Here is an 18,135-nt window from a genome sequence, read left to right as displayed (position 1 = left end):
AACTGACGCATCCCCACCTTGGTTGGTCATACTCAATGTGACTTGATTGCTTGGCCTCTATCTTTGTCTCTGGACCTGAGCTCCAGGAGGGCAGGGATCAACTTGCTGACTGTTGTATGCTCAGGGCCAGCTCAGGGCTGGGGGGCACAGCAGCTATCTGATAAATGCCAAATTTTTTTGGATTAATTAAACTGAACCCCAGGGTGGAAGGGGGAAACCCAGAGCCTGGGCAGGGTGGAGTACAAGCAGATGGTGAGGCAGCCTGGAGTGGTCAGTGGAGAGATGGGGTAAACAGGGACAGGGTGCACAGGCATTGAGGCAAGGCATCTGGGGTCCCAGGGAGAAGAAGGTTTAGTTTTGGGTCTAATGTGTACCTGCAAGATCTCGGGAAAGTCCCTTTTGCTGTCACTCAGAATGTCAATTCCCACATCTGTAACATGGGATGGTAACTGTGCCTACTGCAAAGGGTGATTGTGAGGATTAATGAGATTACACAAGGAACTCAGCCTGGGCCCGGGGCTTGCTGCTCAGCGCTACACCAAGTACTCCCTGTCACACACACACACACACACACACACACACACACACACCACTTGGACGGTCTCAAATCTGGCTGCACACACCATCCTTCCCGGCCTCTGTTCCAGTCCTACCACTTACTTGCTGTGTGATCTTGGCCAAACGACTTTCTCTCTCTGAGCTCCCTTCCTCATCTCTGGCATGAGAAAGTAACAGTTCCCACGATGCTAAGTTTTGACGAAGATGAACTGAGATAACCAACCCACTTAGCCCAACGCTGGGCACATAACCAATGTTCAGTTGGAGTAAGTGACTGGAATAGTCCCAGGATGATCACACACACACACGCTCTTCCAGGTCTTGGTAAATCATGGGAGTCCTTCAACCACTCAGGGCTTCAGCATGTAACAGGTGCACATCAAACCCCGTCACGTCAAATGGGCTCTGTCCCACAGACACTCTCAGGTACCCGCCATGCTCTCTTGCGGGTCCCCCCATCCTCAGTCACCTCCCACCCAGGGCCCCATCAGTCAGCACCACTGAGGCTGATTAACAAAAAACACAACATCAAATTCTTTTACTTCTCAAGTCTCCCCTTTAAGAGGAGGCAGGAAACAGAACATTCGTTTTTGGAGGGGAGGAGATTTAACTTTTAAAAAAGCTATAACTAGTCAAATACTGATCTCAGGCCCTGTGTGCCTGGGCCCAGTCCTGGCTGGCTGCGCCCCTGCAGCAGCCCCACCTTACCCCCAGAGCCGGGGTGGCACCAGGAGGGCATAGGGGAGGCCAGCAGGCCCCTGCCCGGCCCCTCCTCAGCGATGCAGCGGGCAGAGGGGGCTGCCGGTGGGCCGGATGTCACCACTTGAGAAAGTCCCGGATGAGCTTCCAGAGCTTAGTGACCCACAGGTTGACACCGAGGTCCATCAGGTACTGGATCTCAGGCGTGAGCATGCGACGGCAAAGCTCCGCGTGCCGCTGCCCGATGCTCTTCTTGAGGTTGTAGCCCAGGATGGACTTGGCGCCCAGCGGCTGCCAGGGTTGCATGGCCGAGTCCTGGATGGCGGCGGCATCCACGGCTCGGCCCCCGTCGATACAGATGTGCCGCATGCGCTCGTTGGCGCGCCGCAGGGCGGCCACCTCGCGGGCCATGCGCTCCCTCCCGAACGCCTCCACCTTGCGCCAGAAGCTGGCGTTGAAGTGGCGGTAGAGGCGGGCGTCCAGCACATTCCAGGCCGTGGCGCGCTGGTACAGCTCCCCGGAGAGGCGCGGCACGGCTGAGGCGCGGCGGGCATTGAGCTTGAAGTAGAGCACATCCTCCAGCTCCCAGCACAGCAGGTCCTTGAGCAGCACCAGGGACTCGTCGAAGTACTCCTGCAGGAGCACCAGGTGGAAGCGGCGCTCCACCTCCAGGATGTGCTCCTGCACCTGCGGGTTGCCCGGGTCCAGGCCACTGTCGTAGCCCAGGTCGAAGAAGAGCAGGTTGCGGAGGTAGTGGGCGTTGTAGCCGTTGGGGTCATAGTAGCGGTCTGGGTCCTGCAGGAACTCGGCCAGCTTGTCATGGCCCGAGAGCTTCCACGTGAAGGGCACCACTGAGCCGAAGTAGTGGAAGGAGGACTCGAAGAGGCGGGCTGGGTCACGGAGCACAGTGATGAAGGTGGCGTTGGGGGGCACCAGGCCCCGGACCTCGTCGTAGTGGAAGCGCATGTGGTTGCAGATGATGTTGAAGCAGGCCCCGGGCCGGTAGTCCTGCACCAGGCTGCGGGCGAAGAAAGCCGGGTAGTCGAAGTCGTTGCGGCCGTTGGGGAAGGCGAACTTGAGTCCGTGCTTCTGGCCAAAGCGGAACAGGATGTTGAGCAGCGTGCTGCTGGCCGTCTTGTGCGTCTTCATGAACACGATGTCGCGCCGAGGCTGGCACCCTCCTGCAGAGCCGTTGGCGAGGGTGGGCACCTCTGGCTCACCCGGGGCTGGGGAGCAGGGTGCTGTGCCCTCTGGGGTCCTGCTGTGGATGAAATGGTGGGGAGAGCCTCAGGGTCTGCTGGGGCCCTCAGGACTCAGCACCCCCTGCCCACTGGTATCTAAAGATCAGGGTTGTTGAGGATGGTGATAGCAGGAGAGGCAGGCCAGGGGACCAGACAGGCCTGTGTCCAGGCTGTGATGCGTGGGCAGGTGGTGTGGTCTCTTGGGCCTCACTTTCCTTATCTATGAAATGGGGAAAATAACAGGCCCCATTTGCGGTGTTGGTGTGAGGTCAAGCTTGCTGGTTCTTGTCTCATCCATGGCCACCACATCCTACATTTATCATGAACTAGGATTAGGTTGAACCACATATTTTGTAGGTCAGTTTTTGACCAGAAAGTCAATAATCGGTAATTTCCTCTAGTTCAACTTAATACCACCAACTAAGAGCACAAGCCATGCCAGGCCTGGCTGAGCAGCCCCACGAGGAGGTGGGAGAGCCTCATGGCTAAGAGCCAGGCTTGGAGGCAGACAGACCGCAGTCTGAATCTCGGCCCTGTGCCAGTGAGTTCTCTTGGACAAGTCACCCCCGCCTCCCAGTCCCATTGCAACCTCAGATGATAATCCCAGCCCTGTACACAGACAGTGTTATTTTCTTCACATGATCCACGAGGCAGGCTCTATTATGCCCACTTCACAGATGAGGACACTGAGGCCCAGGATTACACAGCAAGCTCTGCCCTCAGTACAGTTTCTGCCCAGCACAGCATGGTGCAGGGTACAGGGTGCCCCCTCACCCCAACCCTCCCACCCCTTGGCCCTCCAGGAGGGCCACTCACGTGGAGGCCAGGCCAGCGTGCAGCGGGGGGACAGCATAGGAGTACAGCAGCAGCAGGAAGCTAGTGAAGAGTGCTCCTAGCACCAGCCCCTTGGCCATGGACACCCAGCGCTTCTTCTGCGGCAGCGGCATCTCAGACAACTGAGGGAGCAGAGAACAGGGCAAGCATTAGGAGACCGGCCCCAGGGAGCCTCCACTGCTACCCCAGGCCTGGCTGGGTTGAGGGGAAGCCTTTGACATTGGGACTGGCCTCTGCCAGCTCTGTGGCCCCAGCAAGGTCTATACAGGGACAGAGTGACAAACACATGGAGAGGGAGAAACAGGGTTGCAGATAGAGACAGTGGGCAAAGCCAATGCAGACAGAGACCCGGGAATGGGACAGGGAGAAGGGAGAAGGTTCTACTGTCTGGTTTGGTTTTAAAAATTTTTTTAGGGGCGCCTGGGTGGCTCAGTTGGTCAAGCGTCCAACTTCAGCTCAGGTCACGATCTCGCGGTCCATGAGTTCGAGCCCCACGTCGGGCTCTGTGCAGACAGCTCAGAGCCTGGAGCCTGCTTCCGATTCTGTGTCTCCCTCTTTCTCTGCCCCTCCCCCGTTCATGCTCTGTCTCTCTCTGTCTCAACAATAAATAAACGTTAAAAAAATTTTTTAATAAAAAAAATTTTTTTTTAAATTGATGACTGCCTGGGTGGCTCAGTTGGTTAAGTGCAGACTTCAGCTCAAGTCATGTTCTCCCAGTTGTGGGTTCGAGCCCCATATCGGGCTCTGTGCTGACAGCTCAGAGCCTGAAGCCTGCTTCGGATCTGTGTCTCCCTCTCTCTCTGACCCTCCCCCACTCCTGCTCTGTCTCTCTCTCTCTCTCTCTCAAAATTAAATAAACATTAAAAAATTTTAATAAAATAAATATTTTAATTGATTAATTAATTAATTTTCATTTTTGGGGGGGAGAGAGAGGGTGAGAGTAAGCAAGGGGTCGAGAGAGAGAATCCCACACAGGCTCCACACTGTCAGTGAGGAGCCTGAAGCAGGGCTCGAGCTCACCTGATGTGGGACTTGAACTCGTGAACTGCAAGATCATGACCTGAGCTGAAGTCGGATGCTTAACTGACTGAGCCACCAAGGTGCCCCTTGGTTTTAATTTTTAAGCTGAGGGGTAGGGTGGTGGATACCTGGGTGTTCATCAGTGTATTTCTTATACATTTTTGTGCTTCATAATGAAATCATTTTCTAAGATGGAGAAGAAGACCGTCTCCCAACGCCCTGTCCCCCCAGGCCTGGGGCCAGGGACCTCCCAGGGCCTGGATGTCTCACCTTTCAAAGGACCTAACCAGTCCCACCTGTTCCCTGTGCCACCCTTCCCAGCTGCCTGGTGAAGAGTTAAGGCTCTTCTGCTCCTTTCGCTGGCCCCTATGTCCCTGCATCTGTAGGGCAGGCAGATGGAGAAACTGAGGCTCAGAGCGAGGAAGGAGAGGGTTCAAGTCACACAGCACAGCCTCTGCCCACATGCCTACCTCTTCTCTAATTTCCAGCAGGCAGGTTTGCCCAGGTAATCCTGAATTTCAGATAAACAATGAATAAAATTTAATTTTAATATTATATAGGACACAATAAAAATTATTCAATGTCTATCTGAAAATTAAATTTAGTTTGGTGTCCTGGTTTTTTTTTTGGGGGGGGGCGGCGGGCTTGGGGAAAGTTTTCAGTCTAGTTTTGGTCTAATTGTGCCAACCCTAATAGCAGAGGAATGAGGCATGAACTGTAATGGAGGTAGTTCATGCTGAGGGATGGGAGTCCAGGAGAGAGCTGGGGCTCAGGATGCCTTCCTACCTCCCTTTAGCTATAAGCCCAGGGCATGAAACTTTCCACTCCTGTTCTGACACAAGCTGCATGGGGGCCTTGGGCCCCTGAGGCCACAAGAAGTCATGCATGCTGCCCCATGACCACACGCATGGCACGTTCCCACCATCCCTGGGGCAGAGGCTAAATAACCAGCCTGGAGGGGGACCCCACACTCCCCTCTGGGAAAGTTACCCAAGGCACCCATAAACGCTTCTCAGAGAAGGAGCACTCCAGGCCAACCCCACCAGCCAGCACCCATCCCTGAGTCTTCTGCTTATCTAGAAATTTCTCGTCACCGGAAAGGACATGAAGAAACAAGTTGCAGAGGAAGAAACTATGTGAGAGGGAATTTGGCTTCCCTCATGACAATGACATATCCCTGTTCACTCTCAGGTGGGCAAGGTGGACAGGTCAGGAGTAAATGAGAATGGGGGAGAATGTTTCCAGAGAGCCATTTATTCTATCAAAGGAGGAAGGTATAAGCTCTCCAAATTCCAACTATTCTACAGAAACACTTGGACAAAGTCACACATGTAACGGTGTTCATAGAAGCTTAGTCAGAAATTTGAAAAACTAGAAACAATCTGTGTCCATGGGGGGGGAGGGGGAGGACTGTTACACAAACCAAGGCCTTTTCCCAGATGGAGTCATCTGTACCAAATAACAAAACAAGGCAGAGCTAAGTGGACTGACTCAAAAAACATCATGATCTGGGGCACCTGGGTGGCTCAGTCAGTTAAGTGACTGACTCTTGATCTCAGCTCAGGTCACGATCTCACGTGAGATTGAGCCCCAAGTTGGGCTCTGCACTGACAGCAAAGGGCCTGCTTGGGATTCTCTCTCTCTCTTTCTCAAAATGAATAAATTTTTTTTTTAATACTAGAAAAAAAAAAAGCACATGATCTATTAATGTGAAAAAAGAAAGTTCCAGAACTTTATGCCCCCACATCCATATGCATATATAGGTAAATATACATGCAGGCCCAGAAACAACTGGAGGGCAGTATTCTCAATTTGAGCCATAGTATCCTCTACATAGCTTGGAAAGGGGTACATAATGGAATATTTTTCAATATTATGCATTTCTGTAACAATTACTTTTTTAAAAAGGAGTTATATATTTTTTTAAGTTTATTTTGAGAGGGAGAGCACACATGTGCAGGGGAGGGGCAGAAAGGGAGAGAGAGAATCCCAAGCAGGCAACCAGTGGTTGGGGGATGGAGGTTGACTCCACAAACCATGAGACCATGACCTGACCCGAAATCAAGAGTCAGACGCTTAACTGACTGAGCCACCCAGGTGCCCCAAAAGGGAATATGGATTTTTTAATAAAAAGGCAATAAAATATATTTAATATGTTTAAATAATAGGTCATAAAGCTTGCCAGGTGGGGTAAGGTCATAAAGCTTGCCAGGTGGGGTAAGGTGACTAGACAGTATGGTAATGGAGGGGGAGGTGCCGACCTCAGGCTCTGGAAGCCCCAGGCCTGTGTTTCAATCACAGGAACCTGAGAGCCTCAGTTTCTCATCTCTGAAATTGGGAAGCTGATAGACCCCCTCACTGGCTCTTCCAGAGATGGGAGTAGGCAAAGCAATTAACACATAGGTCTCTCTCAAAGAGTATTAGCTGTTTCCCTCCTGAGCTCCTGGGGACCTGCTCCTGGTCTCTGTCAGGGTGAGCTCTCCTGAACAAGGAGTGGCTGCTAGCCCCCCGCCGTCTCCCCCCCCTTTCCCTGTCCCCCACCAAGCACAAACTGGCCCCATGCATCAAGTGCCCCATTTGGCCTCCCGCTCCCTGGGGGCCCAGCGAGGAGGTGGTTAGGGGGGAACAGGGCAGAACCCTGGGCCAGGCCAGAGCCTCAGACTCGGGCCCAAACCCTGAATGAGGCCCTAGGCCTCAGGTTCTCTGACTTTAAAACAGGGAAGGGTAAAATTCTTGCCCTCCCTAGATCCCAAGGGCCCACCCTTGTCCCAGCAGCGCAACTCACCAGGGCACTTTCCAGAAATCTGGAAGCTGAAGGCACAGGCTCTGGGGTGGAGGCCCAGCAGTAGGGGGCAGACCAGCTTCCCAAAACCACCAATCAGGCTCTGCCTAGACTTGCCCAGGACAGCGCCCCCAACCCTCCCATCACTGCGTCACTACTTCACTCCACCACTTGGGCTTCCTCAAACCATGCCGGCCCTCAGGTTTCACTTTTGAGCCCCTGCTATGAGGCAGGCCCTGGACAGGGGTTTCTCTAGAGCATCTCATGGGTTCTGCTCAGCTATCCTGCCAGGCAGACCCCACTGTCACCCCCATTTTGCAGATGGGGAAACTGGGGCTCCAGGAGGTGATGTGACTTGCCCAGGTAAGGCAGGGGGCAGGGCCGGGATTGAAGCCCAAGTCTGTCGGCCTCCAATATGCAGTTTCCAGCTCTGTCCATGACAGCCTCTGCCTGGCACGTCCCAGGCCTGGTCCCAAGCCTGCAGGAAGTGAGTGTGCAGCCAGAAGATCCACTGCAGGAGGCCACAGTGTGGCTAATGGGGCTCTCTCTCAGCAGCACAGCAGATTCTGGCCTCTGTGGGCTGGGCTAGGGCAGCCAGGATGAAGAGTGGACAGACGGGGGGCCTTGGTGGCTGGTCCCTACTGTGTCAGCCTGAAGCATTCAAGGCTAGTGGTTTCCTTCCTGCCTGGCCTCTGTGAACTTAGGCATGTCGCTCACCCTCTCAAGAGTCTCAGTCTCCTCACATGTACAATGGACACACAACAGCAAGATAGGGGCAAACAGGGCCCTTGGTAATCACAGGCAGAGCCCCTGGGTAGACCGAGGCCCAGAGAGGGGCTGGCTGGCAGCCAGGAGCCTGGCAGAAAGGAAATAGTCATGAGACTGAGATTTGAATGAGAGAATGCATGCACACGAATGGAGATCAATCCACATTAATTATTATTATCACTATTGACCAGGGCCCAGTCCTGGTTCGCAGTCCCAGGCTTATGGAAGGAGAGATCTCCTCTGTGCCCAGCCACACGCAAGCCTGAAGCTAACTCATCCCTGAGCTCTTGGAGCCTGGCACCTGGTAAATGTTTGATGAATGACCCCCCTGACCTTCAGAGCAGAGCATGGCCAGGGCTAATACAAGTGTGAGAGCCACATATGTGAGTCACACATATGAGAGGCACCTGGAGCCAGCACCTTGGGGCCAAGGTCCTGGATTTGAAACCCAGTTGTGCTGCTTCCTTTCTGTGTGTGTGCCCTAGGCAAGGCTGTGTCTCTCTCTGGTTCTCAGTTTCTCCTCCAAAATGATGCCACCAACTCTCCATCACAGGGTGCTCTGCAGAAAGCATCCCACAAGGAAAGTGCCCAGCACAGGGCTGGCACAGAGCAGACACTCCCTGTGCAGGAGCTGCCACCATTATTATTATTATCATCATTATTATTACCCTCCCAGGTCCCAGTCACAGGTGCTTCAAGGTGTGTGCTCACTGGCCCGTGATGGAGGCTTGCAGTCAGCTAAAAGCCCCAGGTCCAAGGCCATGGGGTACCAGGCACAATTTCAGTGTGGCCCAAGCCTCACAGCTTCCAATCTGGAAGACAGACGGCAGAGAGGCTAAGGCTCAGAGAGGACAGGGCCACCCTCAAGGTCACACAGCACAGCCATAGCAGAGACAGAACTAGAACCTGGGTCTCTCTTCCTCTGCCTATGGTCGTGACAGTTCCAGGCACTCAGGGTAGATGGCACCCCCTCCCTAGTCCACCCCATCTATTCCTGTCCTTCTTGGTTACCCTAGCCACATCACCTTCCATCTGTGCTGACAGCTGGCTCCAGGCCAGGCCCAGCAATCCTCCTGTTTGGTTGGACCAGCATCCTCTAGAGAATGAAGGAGAAACAGGACTCATCCCCACAGTGTGCACATAGGGAAACCGAGCCCAGGATGGTAAACCTTCTGTCCTACAGCATCACTACTGGCAGGCCTTGGTTCCAGGTGTCCTGCTCTCCCAGGGACCTAAATGCAGGAGTGGAGGAAGACACACTCACCTCGGGCCGTAGCTGGTTGCCCCTTTCCTCTCCCTGTATGAGCCACGTCTGACTCTCAGGCTGCCTCTGCGGTCACTGGGAAACAGGAACGCTCCAATGACACCCAGCAGTATTCTGGCTGGCTCCCTCACGCTCCAGCCGGTGTGAATATTCATGAGCTCCCTCCCTGGGGATAGCAGGTGGCATGTGTCTATACCTTGCAGGTGCTGCCTTGGCCCTCTGCCAGGAGCACCCTCTGGGTGGTCCCTGACTGTCTCTAGACCTCAGCAGCCAGGCAGCTCCTTCATCCAAGGGCTCAGCAAGGTCTCAGGTGTCCTTGGATAAAGGACACAAGCAGCCGCAGAGCCCTGCAGAGAGTCTGGGATAGGCTCAAAGGCCATGGAAGGGACAGGAAGGCAAGTGGGGCAGGGAGGTTAATTGCTCCTCAAGCTGCACCTCATTTAAGTTGCACGCCTGCCCTAGGCAGGAAGCACCAGGATTAGCCCACTCACAAGGTGAAGAAACCAAGGCTCAGAGAGGTGAACTCATCTGTCCACGGTCACACAGTTAGCAGGGGGCAGTCAGAGCCAGAGTCCAAATGCAGACTTGCCAAACTCCAAGGCTTCAAGATTCTAAGACACAACCAGAGACCAAGGTTTGTCTAAAATCTCTGGGAGCCCAGAGAGCAAGTAACCCAGCCTGGGAGGCCTCCTGGAGGCGGAAAACCTGACCAGCTCTGGGAGGAGGTATCTGATGAGATTTCACCTCTCTGAGCTCCAAGTCCTTCATCAAAGAGGCAGTATGGATCATGCCTGTCCTGACTGCAGTTGCCAATACTTCCCAAGGTCTTGACAGGAAGAGGCAGTTCTAGGGGCCCTAGTCCCAAACCCCAGTGGCCCTCAGGCTCAGCCCAGGCACTGAAATCTCTTATACCTCGCTCTTAGCTGGGTTCAGGTCTGTCTTCAGGTCTGGATTCAGCCTTGCCCATGAACAGAGAATGCCCAGAAAAGCACCTCACACCCTTCCTTCAGGCATGGGGGGCTCTAGGGACCAAGGTGTCACTCTCAGCTAATAGTAACCATTATTGTGACAATCATGTATCCCACACTGAGCACTGTCATAAGTTGAGCGGCTGCCAGCTCCTCCCAGGGAACAGCAGGCATCTGACACTGCTCTGACATTTTGCTCTTTCCCCCAGAGCCCCACACAGCCTGGGAGCAACCCTCAAGTACCCATGAAATACCAGAGTTTAAACAGCCACTGGGGAGGCTGAGAGTCCTTATATCTGTGAGTGCTGGATTGGTCCAGGGCATGGAGTAGAGTTGTTTTATCTGTCCTGGACCAAGCTAGTCTGAAGACAGATAAATGTATGGGCGTGAGTCAGGGCAGAGCGGGCATCAAACAGCAGAGAGGTGGTTTGTGAGTGTGGACTTTTGACCAAACACAGTCTGGTGCCTGGGACTTCCCATGCATCACACACACCCCTAATCCTTGCCACTGGGAGGCCCTGTTACCACCTCTAGTTTATAGAGGAGGGAGCTGAGTCTCAAGGACCAGATATGACACACAAGGTTAAGGACCTCAGGCAGGTGGGAGTGGAGCTCAGGCTCCTGAACCAAAGGTGAGGTCATGGGTGGGGTGGGAAGGCCAGTAAAGAAGAGCCTCATGAAGGAAAGCTTTCTAGAGTAGGAAGCATTGATAGCAGAACCTATGCTTCCAGCCCTGCCAGAGGCTTCTCTTCTCAGAATATTGATAGTGACACCATCTCTGGCCAGTTCAACCCCTAAACCCTGGCAAAATTTATTTTAATCATAAAAGCAGTGCATGCTCACTGAAAAAAAAAAAACAGACAATTACAGAAAAATGTAAGGAAGACCATTAAAGGAGGCCACTGTCCTTAAAACTTTAGCACAAGCCTCCCCGTATTTTTTCTGTCTATATTAACCCATACAGATGACAGAAGGGTCTCTTCAGGGAAGCACATTTTGTTTTTAACTTGCTCCCCAGGCTCCTCCCACATATCAATAGATTGTGGATATCTTTTTCATGACCACAATGAGTTTTAAATTGATCTGTTCCACAGATACTTAGGGAGCACCTGCACCATGCCCAGTGCTGGGGTTCATGTTGTCCTGTGCCAGAGCTCTGGCTCACATTCCTGGGGGTGAGAGGAGCAGACAGCTGCAGGTTGTGATGGAGGACACATTGGTGGGCCTTGCTGGAACACAAACACCTGATCCAGCCTGGGGAGCAGGAAAAGCATCGTCAGGGAAGCTTCCTGGGCTTACAGGGCCCTGGTAGCAGAAGCTGCTGCATGTTTTCCAATTTAAAGGCAGTTAGTTCCCTTTTCTCCTGGAGTACATGGCCAAACTACATCTCCCATCCTCCCTTGCAGTTCAGTGTCCTTATGTGACGGAATTCTGGCCAATGGAATGTAAGCAGAATAATAACTGTTGATGTTAAGCGGACAGGCCTTCTCTGTGGTCTCCTTTCCCATAGGCTGGATGAATGAGGTGGTCTTTAAGGATCTGGAAGTGGGCAGGGCTACGAATGGGAGGAGCCTGGTATTCGCTTGACCACTCTCCTAACACCCATTTCAAAATGACAACTAAACTTCCAGTGTGTCAAGCCTTTTGGAACTTGGGGCTTGTCTGTTACAGCAGCTAGCATTAATTAATGCACTTGTTACCCTAGAATGAGCCAGGAGGCAGACAGAAAAGCATGTGCAAAGACCCAGGGGACTCGAGAAACTAACAAATGTTCAGCTTGGCTGGCCTGTCCAGTATGTGTGTATGTCAGAGGTTGGGTGTACAGGGGAGACTGGAGGCACAGCCAGAAAGGGGGCAGGGGCAGGCAGGAGATGCAAGACTTTGGGAGGCATGCTAAGGAATCTGGGCTGGATCCTGTGGGCAATGGGGAACCCTGGGAAGGTCTTCAGCAGAGGAGTGAGGAGATGGGATTCCCATCAGGCTGCTGGATGGAAAACAAACAGTAGAGGTGGGGAAGGACTGGGAGAAGCCAGCAGACCTTGACAATGGTTGTTATAGCTGTCCAGGTGTGAAATGACCTGGACCAAGGAAAGCACTGGGAATAAACTGGGACCATCTGTAGGCCATGGAATAGACAACATTTGGTGAGTGATAGGGTGTGGAAGAGGGGAAGGAAGAACTCCTATTGGGTGACTGGCTGGCTGGGGGTGGAGCTAGTCCCTGAGTGGGGGGCAGATAAGAGAGCCGTATGTTTACTATTGGAGTTGTGTTTCAATTTTCAGTTTCCATTTAGGACCAGTTAAGTCTGGGGTGTGTGGGGGATGCTTGTAGAATGTGCAAAGAGCAATAGGATCCCTTGCCTGGAGCATAAGAGGGAGACCTCAGGAGAAAGAGGTTGGGGGTCATGGGCACAGAGGTGGGGACTGAGGTCGGAGGGGCAGATGGGATCATCAAAGAAAGGGTGAGGAAGGTGAAGAGCCCTGAACTTAAGAGAGCAGGGAGGGGAAGAGCCCCCCAAGGAGATAAAGATAAAGGTTGCCTCTAGAGCCACTTCCTGTAGAACATTCTGTGGAACACTGCTCCCCATGAACCATTCCCTGACTGTTGGTCATCAATGCTGTTTGCTCAGTGTGCATAGCAACAGGGCTCTGGCAGAGAAGCTGAACGGGTGAGGGTGTCCTAGGGTTGTTTCTTGTAGCTGGAAGGGAATCTCATGGGGAGGACACTTCAAAAGTGGAGCAAAAAAACTCTCCCTACAGTGCTCGGACTGCAGGTTTGACAGCAACTTATTACAGTTCTAAAAGTGTCCAATCTCAGACCCAGCAATACCATCTGTGGTAATTTGTTCACAGAAGATAATCTAACAGGAGATCTGAGATGGGTGCAAAAGTTTAGCAAAGAGGAGAGAAACAACTTAAATGTCCAATGATAGGGGATGGTTAAAAATATTACGTGCCATTAACCCCATGGTTTGTTATGTATTCATTTAAGTGGTGTCCACAATACATAATGAAGTGAAAATATATATACACACATATATAATTTTGTTTTACCAAGAGTCTGTATTACTTGGGGAAAAAATTAAAATGAAAAATAAAGATATTTCCATTTTGAAAAACTAGTCTGACTGGTGAAGGAGGGAGAAGTGGCTAGTCTGAACCATACGCCACCTTGCTGTGTGACCATAGCCCTCTCTGAGCCTCAGTGTCCTACAGTGGGGAAAAGGCAGCAGGGGCATGGGACAGAGAATCTGGGAAGTGTGGGCTGCACAGTTAAAGGTGCAGATGGGAGAGGTTGGCCCTCCACCCGGGAGTCCTGGGGCAGTGACCTGCAAGGACCCAGAAGCTTCCTCACTCTGTCCCTCTGGAGTGGGGTGCTGGAGTAGAGATGGGTAGGATCGCCCAGAGAGGCACTTAAGCTGAACCCCAACTTGCTGGCTTGCAGGATCCCCCCCAAACTGTCAGCCCTGACATCTTGCTCCTACTGCCCCCTTGGCTGGGGGAATGGCTGCCAGTTGGGTACCAGGCCTGGCAGCTGACTGAAAAGAGGGCAATGTCTTTGATGACTCAGAAAGCAGTTTTTGAACTTGCAGGGTCACCTGTCTTTACTGTTTCAAATGGCACCCATACCTGGGACCTCAACAGGTTTCCCAGTGTCACCTGCTGGCCCATGTGACAGGTGGGAAAACTGAGGCCCAGAAACTTGTGGAGGGGCTAAATGGGCAAAGTCAGAACTACAGGCAAGCTCTTCCTGCTACACTGCCTTGCCTGGGCAAAATCACCACCAGACTGGAGTTGCCCCAAAGTAGCTTCAGAGTGGCAAAGAACAGGTTAACCAAGAAGTCAGTCATTTCTTTATTGGCACCAAAATTACTGAGAACACCAGAGGTGAGTATGTGGAGGTTGGTAATATCATTCTCTGTATCTTCTAGCATGACTGAACTGTTTTCACTTACTTATTTTTTTTTAATATTTGAGAGAGAGAGAGAGAGAGAGAGAGAGCATGAACAGGGGAGGGACAGGGAGAGAGAGGGGGCCGGAGGATCCGAAGCAGGCTCTGTGTTGACAACAGTGAGCCTGATTCGGGACTCAACCTCAGGAACCACAAGATCACGACCTGAGCCAAAGTGGGACGCTCAACTGAATGAGCCACCCAGGCACTCTGACTGAAATGTTTTTTAAAGGAATGCCATGCACTTGTTTGCATAAAAATATGTAACAATATAAAGGTTTTTCCAAAGTGCTGAGCAGTTGCTCTGCACCACGTCCTAGGTCCGCCCACCTGCCTCTCCCCTCCTGGAGAGGCTGAGATGCTCTGGCTATGAAGTCTGGCTCCATCACTCCCCAGCTGGGCAGTCTTGGGCAGGTGACTTCACCTCTCTGAGCCTCACCTCTTAAAAATGGGAATACTTTGACCCTCTCAAGGGCTTGCTGTGAGGATCAAATGAGACGGACGAGGCATGCAGAGCCCTTTGCTCATAACTCAGATTATTATCATGACCCTTCTAGACCCACTTGGCAGGAAAAACAGAACCCACCAGTGCAGACTTCTGGGAGGCTACCCTCCTCATCCAAACACCCGTACTTCCCATGCTCCAAACCCAAGTTCCCTAACCCCCAGGTTTCACATCGGGGGAAGCTGAGGCACAGATAAGAAAAGACTTGCCTAAGGTCCCATGACAAGTCAGGGCACTGTTGGGACCAGGCCTGGGAGTGCCCAAGCCACCTGGAACTGGCAGGTGGGAAAGAAGGTATTGTCTGGGACGCCAGTTCTTTCCAACCATCACTCCTCACCTGGGGATTCCTCCAGCCCCCAGCCCACTGATCCCCATGGGCACCTCTGCTCAATCCTGCCCTTCCCGTCTGGAGTAGAATAAGGCTCACAAAAGGGGTTGTTCTTCATATTCCTCACTCAAAGTGAAGCAAGAAGCCCTTCACAAGCCTGCTGCCATGCCTGGAATTCTACCATCTGTGTCTCATTCTCCCAGGTTAATCACTGCCTCTCACTGGGGTGACACAGTCTGTTAGGGCCCAGAGTGGGGACTGTCAGGGATACACCCCTTTCTTGCGGGGTGACAAGAGGGCCTCCAACCCATGCTCTCAAACAGCAGACCCATGTCCATTGGACAAGGGGATATGTGGGAAGCAGGCAGGCTTCTTTGTCCACAGGGAGCTTCCTTCAGGCAGGGCTCTGCCTGAGTGAGAAGCAGGGAATGAAGCAGCCCGAGGTGGCAGCTGGGAACAGGGCTCTGTTGTCTCTGCTCCCAGGGTAGCAGCCTGCCCACCCCCTGAGTGTCAGGCAGAGCTGGGAGCTAGGAAGGCAAGGAGGGGGAGGGGTCCTGAGCTAGGGGTTTGGGGCAGCACAGGCAGATCCAAGAGCCCAGGACCCCAGAGCAGCAGAGAGGTCTTGAGCAGGGCTTTGGTCCTGAGATGCAGGCTGGGACAGGACTCCTGTGATCTGTAGTCAACTCAGCCACCTTTGAACTATGTGACCTTGGGCAAGTCACTGAATTGCCTGGAGCCTCAGTTTCTCCATAAGGATAATGGGGATGGTAGCAATGTCTCCGCTGCAGGGCAAAATACAGTGCAGCAGTATTGGGGCTGCTCTGGCCCAGGCCTGCTCGTGCCTTACCCTCCCTGGACCTTGGGTCACCCCCTTGGTAAAGGAAGAGGTTGGATTCTCCCAACGGGATTGTCCTCCTGAGGATTTTCATGGCACCTGTCACCTTGGCAACACAGGCGATCAGGTGTCAGGTCTGCAGCCCTCTCTCCCTCCCCCCCACTGGTGTGGGTTACTGCAGCCAGATGTGTGATCATACCCTCTCCTGCTCAAGACAGGTGGGGAGAAGGGCTCCACTGGGAAGAGACCACAGTCTTGCTCTGTGCTGTGACCAAATACTGGCTTGATACTGAGGGGACAGACCAAGCTGGACCCCCTCCTGGGCACTGGTGCTGGAAACTCAACTGGCTGGATTTCCTGTGGGCCCTTCCTGGATATCAAGGTTTGTCCTACTCCCACATGCCTCTCTTTGGTGGCCTTGCCCCCTCTGTGGTTTAGGACAGGGCCTTCCCCAAGCAGAGGGGACCCATCCCTTCTCCTGGCCCCTAGCCCCTGGTCGGATGCCCCTCCTCCTTGGGGAGAGTGCTGGTGGGAACAGGGGAGATCCCTGCCCTTCCTCCTCCAGAGCTCAGGCTGCTGTGTCCAAGATTAATCATTAATGGACTTCCAGCTCCAACCCAGCTCCACCCACCCCACATCCAAGGACTGGGAAAACCCTGGACAGGGGTCTACGAGGAAGAAATCAAGGGCAGGGCACACACCAACCTGCCCCCTCCCTGCCCCCACCTGCCCACCCTCTGTCAGCAGCAGGGGCACTGGGACCCTGGAGCAGTTGTGCAGCACTCCCCAAACACTCAGCTGAGTCTGAGTCTGACTGCGGTCCCAGTTTGGAGGTTTGGGGAGTACCGGCCGAGACCCCCGGCAGGGCACAAGCTGGCGGTGGGTCCTGGGCCCCCAGAACATACCTTGGCCCCGTTCTCCTCGGGCTTGGCGTGGCTGGTTCGTCCCGGGCCGCGCCGCCCGGGGCCCTTACTAGGCGGCGGGGCGTACCCGCCCGGGCCCCCGACTCCACCGGGCCTGGACCATGCTCCCGCCTCCGCCGCCGCCGCACTTACTCCGGCCAGGTGCGGCCGCCTGGCCCGTCCCCCCGTGCTGCGGCCAATAGGCGCCCTGGCCCCGGCCCCCTCCCAGCCCCTCCGCGCCCGCCCGGAACGCACAGAAGCCGCATTCAGCGTCCCAGAGCGCAGCGCCGCGCCCCCGCCGCCGGCTCAACAAGGCGCGTTTGTCTCGGAAGCGCCAACGGGGCCATTGTCCCACCGCCGGACCCTGAGGCTGGGCTGAGCTCCCAGCCCCGGAAGGGGATTCGAGGGTGCCTGGGAAACGGGGTGGCGTGGTGGTGGTGATGAGGGCAGCCCAGCTCTGGGAAAAGGGAGGTGGCTAGACCAATTGGTGAACTTTTATTGGGGGTTCCGGAGCCCTAAAGATCCAATGTAAGGTATGGGCTCCTGGTTCAGGAGTCAGGGCAAGCTGGGGACATATTTTTGGGGTCCAAAATGTGGATGAGAGGGGTGGGGGTCGTGCCAGAATCCCTTGAGGGAAGCTCAGACAAGGGACCTATCTGCAACCAGTCATGCCTCTAGGAGGTCTCAGCTGTCACACCTCTCCAGGGTGCCCATAAGGGTTGAGCATAGCACAGGCTGCAGGTGCCCCATCCCCATCCACCCTTTTTCAGTTCCTGGCTTCCCTCCTCACCCTAGAGGACCAAGGATAGGAAGTAATGCCCGCCTGAGTTGGGAAGGCACAGCTCCAGCTGTGGGCAGTGCAAAACCAGCTGGCCACTCAGTGGGGCATGGGCCACGTCAGAGCCCCACTGCCCCCACCATTATGGGCGACTCTGGAATGGGGAAAATTCCACATCATCATGGCTGCCGGGGATTTTTCCATATCTGATGGGCTTGCTTTCCAGCCTTGCCCTGGCACTCTTGCCATGGTCCTGGGATGCACATGCACCGAGGCAGGCCCAAGGCATTCCCTAGGGCAGCAGGCTTTGGCTCCAGAGGCCCTGACCCCATTCCTGCCTCTGCACGGACATATACCACCCTATCCCCATGAGCATGCCAGAGTAGAACATAACCCTCCCCACCCACAGCAAGACCCAGCCAAGAGGGGGGCCCTGGGTTCTTTGGTCCCTCTGCCAGAGCCTGCCAAACTCTGGTCTTCCCCCCTGCACACGGTGAGCCTGCAGCCACTGCCCAAAACACTTTGAGAGAGCCTGGGCACAGGCCAAGGCCCTCAGGTGCCGATTGGGGGGACATGGAACCCCAGTCCAAAGCCACACTCCACCACCCTGGCCCCAGCTCCTGATAGCCTTGAGCACCGTCCTGAGCCCTGGTTTCTGGCCCTGGCTCTGCTGTGGGGTCCTAGCAGTCTAGGCAAAGGCAT

The 18,135-nt window shown here is 54.1% G+C and overlaps 1 protein-coding gene across 7 annotated transcripts; it reads right to left on the bottom strand.

The window, feature by feature from the left end:
* Positions 1–1,068: 1,068 nt before the first annotated feature.
* On the bottom strand, positions 1,069–16,839 carry GAL3ST1 (galactose-3-O-sulfotransferase 1). 7 transcript variants are annotated; one of them, XM_027050804.2, is made up of 4 exons: positions 16,659–16,798; positions 9,167–9,332; positions 3,315–3,454; positions 1,069–2,518 (listed from the first exon to the last, which is right to left on the bottom strand). In XM_027050804.2, exons 3-4 carry the CDS (start codon positions 3,443–3,445, stop codon positions 1,375–1,377), a joined length of 1,275 nt encoding a protein of 424 aa, XP_026906605.1. In that variant the 5' UTR covers positions 3,446–3,454; positions 9,167–9,332; positions 16,659–16,798; the 3' UTR covers positions 1,069–1,374. The 7 variants fall into 7 exon arrangements, with proteins under 7 accessions (XP_026906605.1, XP_026906606.1, XP_026906608.1 ...); XM_027050805.2 differs by having other exon boundaries at positions 9,167–9,241; positions 16,659–16,777; XM_027050807.2 differs by lacking the exon at positions 9,167–9,332 and having other exon boundaries at positions 1,069–2,515; positions 16,659–16,839.
* Positions 16,840–18,135: the final 1,296 nt, after the last annotated feature.

The sequence above is a fragment of the Acinonyx jubatus genome, chromosome D3 (genome assembly GCF_027475565.1).
Source record: "Acinonyx jubatus isolate Ajub_Pintada_27869175 chromosome D3, VMU_Ajub_asm_v1.0, whole genome shotgun sequence".
NCBI lineage: Eukaryota > Metazoa > Chordata > Mammalia > Carnivora > Felidae > Acinonyx > Acinonyx jubatus.
Note: the sequence above shows the minus strand (reverse complement) of the source record. Positions and strands in the feature narration are given on the sequence as shown.